The following is an 8,778-nucleotide window of genomic DNA, read 5'->3' as shown; positions in this document are numbered from 1 at the left end:
CATGTTGCAAACCAGCTCCTGGTTCTATTAATTGAAGGAGATTTCAGTCTTTACATCTACTTCCTGGAAAGAGTTTGGTAATTTTCCAAGAGCCACTGAATTAAAGCATCACATCAACACATGGCTCGTGGGCCATGTTTGGCGTAAAAGGCTGTATCATTCTGATCACAAAGTATTAAATAATTCACAAGTAAAACATAATCCAAGAAAGAAGTCTGTTCATTCATACACGATCAACACTAAAGCCTAATTTGCATTTCTCTGTCTGCGTGGGTGTGGAGACATGCAACGCCATTGTACATTAGCACACAAGGCTCGCTGACGGAGACATGCCCAACATTTTAAATATCCATCAAATTGACAGAGACTGCAAGCTTGTGATTGGTCAGGACGCAGCTTCCTTTAGATTCGTAGAAAGCACCGCCATTGCCCCATTAAAAAATGAATAGATATTAGTGGCAGACACAGAACAGATTAAAGAATGTCTCTAGGAAAAAGTCTGAAAATATGAACTTTTTTTTCACCCGTGACTGAAGGAGTACAATGATTTACAGCAAGCGTAATGAAACGTGTGTTTAGAAGTGGCAACCACATGAACAGGTGAAGGAGATGAGGGACAATACATTAAACAATGTAAACACAATAATAAGTACATGGACCAGATGCGGACTGTAATGGTGGCAGGATAGCCCTCTGTTGTCCTGGTGGGGAATTGCAGCAACACTCTCCAGGTGATGGCGAAATCTGAAAGTAAAATATCTCCATCAATGCATGTGCGCCTCTCCCTTGTGGAGCTGACGCAGAAGCATAAATTAGGCTTCAGTTAGCAAACCTGCTGTGACTCATCCATCTGAGTCAGAATGTAAGAGGGCTTATTATAGGGAAAAATAATGAAAAGAAAATAGTGAAGAACAAAGAATTTCTTGAAGAACATAAAAATATTACATAAAAAGTATTCAGGTAATAGTAAAAAATTGATGATATATAATATTAGATCACATTTTATTTATTAAAATGTGACGAAATGTGCAAACTGCCATCTGCTTTAGGATATATTTTGTTTTCTCCCAGTTCAGTCCACATACCAGCCTCTTGTCCGCCAATGTTTAACTTAAATATTTGGTTTTAAGTGAAGTCTTTGTCAAAGTCGACACCAAAACATAAAAATATGTATTTTATTTTTAAACTTTATTTTCATTTATTCATCATTAACATCAATATACAAAACTAAATTACTAAAACCAACATGAAAAGGGGACAGAAGCAGAAAACGTGTGTTATCTGCCCCTTTTCACTAAAATAACATTCATACAAATGAAATAGCAGTATAATTCTAAATTCACTAGTTGGCTAACACAACTTTAATTTGTAAAGTGAAGAAGAAAGAAAAGAAAAAAATAGTGAAAAACAAATACCACAGAGAGAAGATCAAGAATACATACATACACATACACATACATACATACGTATACACATATGCATACATACACACTTATTTTTTTCCCTTTTTCTTCCCCCTCCCCCCTCCTCACTCATTTATGTAACAGATTTATATAAGTTCAGCATTTCATTTTTAATCTGTTTTTTTAATAAATATTGTTTTTGCATTCTTGATTTCAGTTTTTAATTTATTCCATATTTTTACTTCATTTTTAAAGACACAATGCACCTTCACTAGCATAGGTATCATAAATAATTCATATCCTTTTACATCATATTTACTCTGTCTTTTTGCAAATCTTTTATTTAAACTTGCAGGTAAGTGTTTTTTGTTTGCACTGTACATACGTTTTAAAATATTATGGTCCACCAGGTCATAGAATTTTTGTGTTTTTAATTTTATAAATATTTTATGAATAATGGGTTGGATGGATAATTACCACCACCCACACACCACCCCCCAATGGTGAATAGTTGTCCTGCTTGTTTGACTTCAGTGCACATAATAGTCACTTAAGGTCACATTTTCAGAGTTGTATCCTCTTAAACTAGTTTAATCTATGTTATACAGTAATATGTACATGATAAAGTTATTAAAGATTTAAATATAAACAGCTTAAATTGGGAAAGTCCTGCAGCCACAGGAGATTTTGCTGAAAGTTTCTTTATTGTTTCACGCACAGTTACATGGACCAAGTTGTGACCAAATCAATCACCTCCCAGCATGCATGTTCCTCCTATTTTCGCTTCTTTTAACTCACTAAATGTGAATCAAAGCCGTTTTGGTCTTTACATAAAATACAAGCAGAGCAGCATCTCCATTCATTCAAGGCTGAATCAATTATTCATAAATGATCCTGTGGACTGTGCTGTGCTGGGATCGATGCTTCAGTGCTGTGAACTGATATGAGCCCCCCAGTCGGCTTGGTTCTGCTGCATGTTAATGGGCCGTCAGGATTTAATCCAATGGAGGAGGCACTTCCTGGACAAAACCCTGCACCGCATCCTCCTGACACACTTAATATGAGATATGAGGACAACAGAATATAGACTCTGAAGGAAAGTTTGGGGAGTAACATCCGAGCTGCCTACATGAGAAGATAACAAACATGATTAGAGCTGAGATTACAGCAACGCTTTTTTGTAGTTGTGTTAACTTAAATAGGAAATACAAGTAAAATGCCACTTCAAAGGGATATTTCAGCCAGTCCAATGTGTATTTCTGTGTAAAAATCCATGAACATCTCCAGGACTAATGAGCCAACAGATCACTGCCACTTAAAACATCTCAAATTCATTAAATTTTACGGTGGTTTGTGTAAATTTTATTTTACAAAACCTCACGCCACCAAGTTCACATCACATGATTATTTTAGCACTAACATGAAGAAATTCCTACCAGATGTGCTACAATCATAAAATAAAAAATGTATGTGAGAGTTTATTAAATAATCAATAATAAATTGCATGAACTTTTGAAACTTTAGGCTGTTTTAAGACGGCTGTAAAACATCTATGTCTTGGCTGCACTCTGAATAACCATTAGCTCCGGTTGTGAACTATTTCTCTGAACATAGGCAGTTCAGGATGATGTCTAAAACAGGAACCTATTTATACATTTTACACAGAAATGTGTCAATATGGTTGAAATATGTCTTTAGATTTTTTTTTATCTCCAAATTTCTCCTCGGGAACAGATTAGTCTTTTGATCCTCCGTCTGACTGTCTGAACAGGAAGTTGTCCCTTGGAGAGGACAGGCTGTCCTGGGCTGTTTGTGTTTAGATTGCAGTTGTAGAATCAGATAATGGTTTCTTATGTGGTGTTCTGTTTAGTGTATTGATTTAGATATCTAAATTTCACTTCATGCATGCATGCTTTTGCAGCACCATTTAGTTTGTTTTTTTCTATTTCTGTCATCAACTATTTGGACCGCTTTAGAGAATTAAAAATAAATAAAGATATTTTATTGTTTTTTACCAGTTTAGAGCAGAAATATGAAGTTTTTTTCCTCAGAAAGCACCATGTAAAGGCAGGAAAAATATACAACACATTAAGCCTTTCTCCCTACTTCCATGATTATATATGAGTGTGTGAGTGTGTGATTACAAACTGACATGTAGCTGATGTGCAATGTTACTGGCTAATGCTCAGTGGCATTCAATTCAAATTGCATGGGGCTCTGTGGAATGGAGTGGGGGGCTTTAGCAAAAAACTGATTTATTATCAGGGTAAGACTATAGCTTTTACGCTTTTGTAAAACCATCATGCAGAGTCCCTTAAAGCGGGAAAACTCCTGATTACTGTTTAAATTTTGACTCAATGATTCCTTTACTCAGCAGGGAGGTGAACTGAGGACGAAGACGATGCTGCAGATGTTTAAATGCGTCTGGTTCTTTCGCCATGCTGTTCAGTTTTACTTTATGAAGATCCTGTCTCCAGAGTTTTGAGTTGAATTAATTGATTTGGTTGTTGGCAGAACAAGTGGCATCCATCATTCTGCTCAACAGAGTAATAATGTGAATGACATTAAATATTCAGTTAAGAGGAAGTCCAGTGTTACTACAGCGTCTGTGATGTCAGGAGCTTATTGATGACTATACTTAATCTGTTGGATGCTGAACTCATAGAAGAACACACTATAAACCACTGGGAGTCATATTAGTTGTCTGATAGTCTGTTTGTTTCATGAATTATAGATCTTCCAAAATTCATGGAGACATGTGTGCATGACATCATGTTGACTGATGAGTCCTTTCATCTGCACTTGCTGGAAGTTTAAAATGGGAGGCCCGAAGGTCAATGAGTCAATAAGCACAGCTCTGTTGTTTCCTGCATTTGGGTCAATCGTTACTTTGAGTCAGCCCACAAATCCTTGTAGTGATCTTCAGATTCTGTCCTTTTGGAGCATTTTGCTGTGTTGCATCCTCTACAGACACACGTAAACGATTTAACCGTTCCATTAAATGAACTTTGATGCTAAGCCCAGCTTCATGCTAATGAAGTTAAAATGACTCAAACAGAACTGCAAGCAAATAATTCACTTTGTGTAGAAAAAAGTGCCCACAGGCTGCTTTTGTTATATGTTCTACATTTCTGGGATGGAAGACATCAATGAATGTGCAATGAGGAGAAAAGATGAAGAAAAGGATGCTTTACTGCCTTTGACCTGAGGACACCCTCCCCTCCTCCACACACACACACACACACACACACACACACACACACAAAGCTCTGCCCACTGGGCCCTACTCCACCTCCATTCATTCATTCCTACCCGGCCTGCTTGGTGGAGAGGAAACTGCTGCTCCCTCGAGGGACTTGGTATCATAATTATATAGGAAGCAGAAGAGTCTGCCGTCTGTTAGAGGAGCCAAGGGCTGCAGGCTGCTGGATCACCTGCAGGTAGCATCTGGAGATAAATGAATGTTGAGCTCTGCTTCTGACGCTGTTTGGAAGGTAATATAATTCATCTTTACATACTTAATAACAGGGAGTGATCTGCTCACCGCCATTAAAACATCTAAACCAGTGATAGGTACTTGTAAAAGAAAGCTAAGATATTTTTCCTGAATCAAATCTGATTGGATTTGCTGGAAAGTGATGTTTGCTCTGCGTGATTTTAAATGTATTATCTCAGAAGAAGATCCAATTAAATCTTTACATGTTGATGCTGAACATGCCATAAATGCACATTTTAAAACAGATGACGTCCAGCATTGTTTTTATGGGTTGTGGAGCTCTTAGACTTCGTTGAGGTCTATGTCTATAAATAGATTTCAAGACAAATTTATTATTTGTGGAGACATTTATTTCTAGGAGTCTTTTAGAATTCTTTCCTTAACTTCTCATGAATTTTTACTCATTTGAATTTAAATGTCTGTTAAAACAATTACTTAGCAATATCAAGTTAAATGCTCAATCTATATACATAAAATACTAAGGCACTAGATTTTATCTTTGGATAAAGAGGCTCTATTGTAGATTCTGCCTAGTTAAGTCCCATTTGTTAAATTAATGTGTCGATCGGGATTTGGAATAATTTCTTCTCTCTGGAGAGTAAAATTTCCTTTTTAATTTCTGTAGCTCAAGTCAGTTTTTATCTTGTATCAAACTTCTATGAAAACTTTGACTAAAATGTTTTTCTCCTTTGGTTTGGGTATATTCCTGATAATACATCTGGACATTGTTCTTCTGGCAAATAAAACTGACAAGCTTGATCTGTAGAAGTGGAAACGGCATCATGCCGGGAGTGATTTATTATGTTTTGCAGAGACGTGGCTAAAGGAAATGATTCCAGATGAAAGAAGGGATATTTAACCAGTAATAGTTTATTTTGGGTTGAAGTATAACTGAATAATTCCAAATAAATACCCAGTACTATCAAGTATTAAATGCCTGATATAAATCTTTTACAGAAGCAAACATGTCTGAGAAGAAACCCCGTGGAGCAGACGCTCGGCCCAAATCTGGCCTCCGCAGCTGGAGTGCAGACAGTTACATCTGGCGGGGGAAGAAGCGCTCACGGAGATCTCGTAACGGGTCAAGTCCCGGTGGACTGGAGGCAGATGGCACAGAGGAGCTGGGTGTGCACTCCACATCCTGTTCCAGGCGGCGCAGAGAGAGGAAGTGCAGCTGCAGTGCCCTTGGAGAAACACTGACGGCCACAGACTTTGATGGAGTGTGTCGGAAGGCATTGTCTCGGCGCTCTCTCCGGCAGAAGTTCCAGGATGCCGTGGGTCAGTGTTTTCCTCTGCGCTCCCACCATCACCATCATTACCACCACCCACCGGGGTCTTCTCGACCCTTCTCTGTGCTTTTCTGGTCCAAACGCAAGATTCATGTGTCAGAACTCATGCAGGACAAGTGCCCGTTCTCACCCAAGTCTGAACTGTCCAAATGTTGGCATCTCATAAAAAGCCAAGTTCCTCACCCAAGTGCCCTGAAAGACATGAAGGCTCCTTTGAAGGTCAGTGTCTCATCTTCCACCTCCCCACCACAAACACCCATCTCCTGGGAGGACATCTGCTCCTCGCCCGGGCCTGGAACTGCTCCTCTTGATGAATGGGACCCTTCCTGCCGCCGTGGGGGAGCAGATGGCAGCTGTGACAACACCGACTACATCCTGGTCCCGGATCTCCTTCAGATTAACAACAATCCGTGTTACTGGGGTGTGCTGAACCGATTTGAGGCCGAGGAGCTGCTGGACGGCCAGCCAGAGGGAACGTTTCTGCTCCGAGACTCGGCCCAGGACGAGTTCCTCTTCTCGGTCAGCTTTCGCCGCTACAGTCGCTCCCTGCATGCACGCATTGAGCAGAACAGCAAGCGTTTCAGCTTTGATGTGCGTGACCCGTGTATGTACCGGGACCCCAGCATAACGGGCCTGCTGAGACACTATAGTGACCCGGCTACCTGCCTCTTCTTCGAGCCCCTCCTCTCCAGGCCCCTGCCAAGGACTTTCCCTTTCCATCTTCAGCACCTGTGCAGGGCTGTGATCTGTAGCTGCACCACCTACCAGGGCATAGACGGCCTCCCACTGCCACCTCAGCTCAGGGAATATCTCAGACAGTACCATATTAGGTGTGACGGGGCCTGTGCTGTATAAACATCCACAGAAGGAATTTTTAAGATCGAGAAATGAAGCAACCAAAAGAGGACCATCAGATTTACATTTAGCCTGTGGGACAGTTTGGACTTCTGTCATCATTACGTCAAAACAGAACATCTATGCTGGTGAAAGTTCTCATAATCCAGGTCATGGTAATCCAAAAGGGTTCAAATGAAAGCAACTGGGATTTTTCAAGACATCAAAGAAGTCCAGTTGCCTTCATTTGAACCCTTTGGGAAGCAGGACATCATGTAGGTTTTCTAATGAGCTAAAGAGCTGACTGTGATATGCTGAGCCACGTGGAATGTCAGAAGCTCCAAAACATTCATGTTTCCATCCTTAAGGGGAAACAACTTCAGCCTTATACTGTAAAATGAGAAGAATTAACCCAAATCACACCTTATATTAACTGCACCTTTTAAACCCCCTCAGGTAAAAAAAAAATCTTCCAAAAGGAAAATAAATAGTTGTTTCCAGCTTTTTCTATTTAGCTGTATCCCCCTGAATATTGGGTTTTAATTTTACCTCAGTACTGGTGAGCTTACCCATCAGCGGCAAAAGTTTCATTTCTGATACAGCAGATATGTCCTAAGATCTCCATCTATTTGACATTATTAGTACTTCCCTCAAACCCTGCCTTGATCAATGTCTTTACACGTCTGGTGGAGGATTTATGTGCTGCAGGTGGGGAAAGTCAGTTTCATTATTTTGTTGTGCTATATAATTACACATTAAAGTATGATTATCACTTATACAATTTGTATATTGACTCATAAAAATGAATGTTTCATTCTAAAGTATAACTTTCTGATATCTGTTTGTTTACTTGTTGAAGAAAGTATTTTGTTTCCAGGTTTGGCTTGTTTTAGATGGGTTTTTTTCTGATCCTCCAAATTTTGACTACTGTCTACTGCAGGTAAGATACTGATTGCAAATAAATTTTCAAAAAATATTTAATCATCCCAAAATTTTCTTTTTTGCAATATGTTTGGAATAAACTAAAAGGCCTTCAAGAGACTATATATATATATATACATATATATATATATATATATGTATGTATGTGTGTGTGTGTGTGTGTGTGTGTTTTAATTGAGGTATTTTTTGTAGTAGCACTAGCACATAAACTTTTTGTGAAATTTGATTTTCAACCACATGATGGCACTATAATCACTCTGATCTCCTCTCATTGGCTCTGAAAGCCCTTCTGTAACTTAATGCATCTATATTAGTTTTGCTTCAACAGTTTAATCAAAAGCTCTTTTTGAGAAGCTGAAACTTACACACTGTACACAGCCAAACAGTAAAATCCTCTAAGTATTTTGCTTTCAGATACAACATCCTTTCTGTACATATTGTGTTCACTCCAGTCAATCCACAAACCAATAAATACCATTTACACTGCCTGTGTAGTTTGATTATTGTCTCGGGTTTCTCCCATCTCAGAGTAGATCACGCCTGCGTCTGTTTCTGCTGCAGCTGCATCATACTCAGACAAGCTAATGATATGGAAAAGGTTGCTTTTGAAATATCACTCGGAAAACAAATCATCACTCTCTCTGCAAAGGACACCTCTAAATGCCAGAATCAGTGGAAAGATAGAGACATGAAAAAGACTATTTTGGTAGAAAAGGTGACTTGTGTGACATCCAGCATTTCTCCAGAGGAAAATATGCAGCTTTCGGGTTTGAAGATCCAATATTTTACTCAAATTTAACTTCCACATGTTGAG

The 8,778-nt window shown here is 39.0% G+C and overlaps 1 protein-coding gene across 1 annotated transcript; it reads left to right on the top strand.

Moving 5' to 3' along the window:
- Positions 1-4,743: 4,743 nt before the first annotated feature.
- Positions 4,744-8,450, top strand: socs4 (suppressor of cytokine signaling 4). The gene is made up of 2 exons (XM_015953727.3): positions 4,744-4,897; positions 5,857-8,450. The coding sequence occupies exon 2, from the start codon at positions 5,865-5,867 to the stop codon at positions 7,041-7,043; it is 1,179 nt and encodes a 392-aa protein (XP_015809213.1). The 5' UTR covers positions 4,744-4,897; positions 5,857-5,864; the 3' UTR covers positions 7,044-8,450.
- The last annotated feature ends 328 nt before the right edge of the window (positions 8,451-8,778 follow it).

Source organism: Nothobranchius furzeri, chromosome 9 (assembly GCF_043380555.1).
Source record: "Nothobranchius furzeri strain GRZ-AD chromosome 9, NfurGRZ-RIMD1, whole genome shotgun sequence".
Lineage (NCBI taxonomy): Eukaryota > Metazoa > Chordata > Actinopteri > Cyprinodontiformes > Nothobranchiidae > Nothobranchius > Nothobranchius furzeri.
This window is presented reverse-complemented; position numbering and strand designations above follow the sequence as displayed.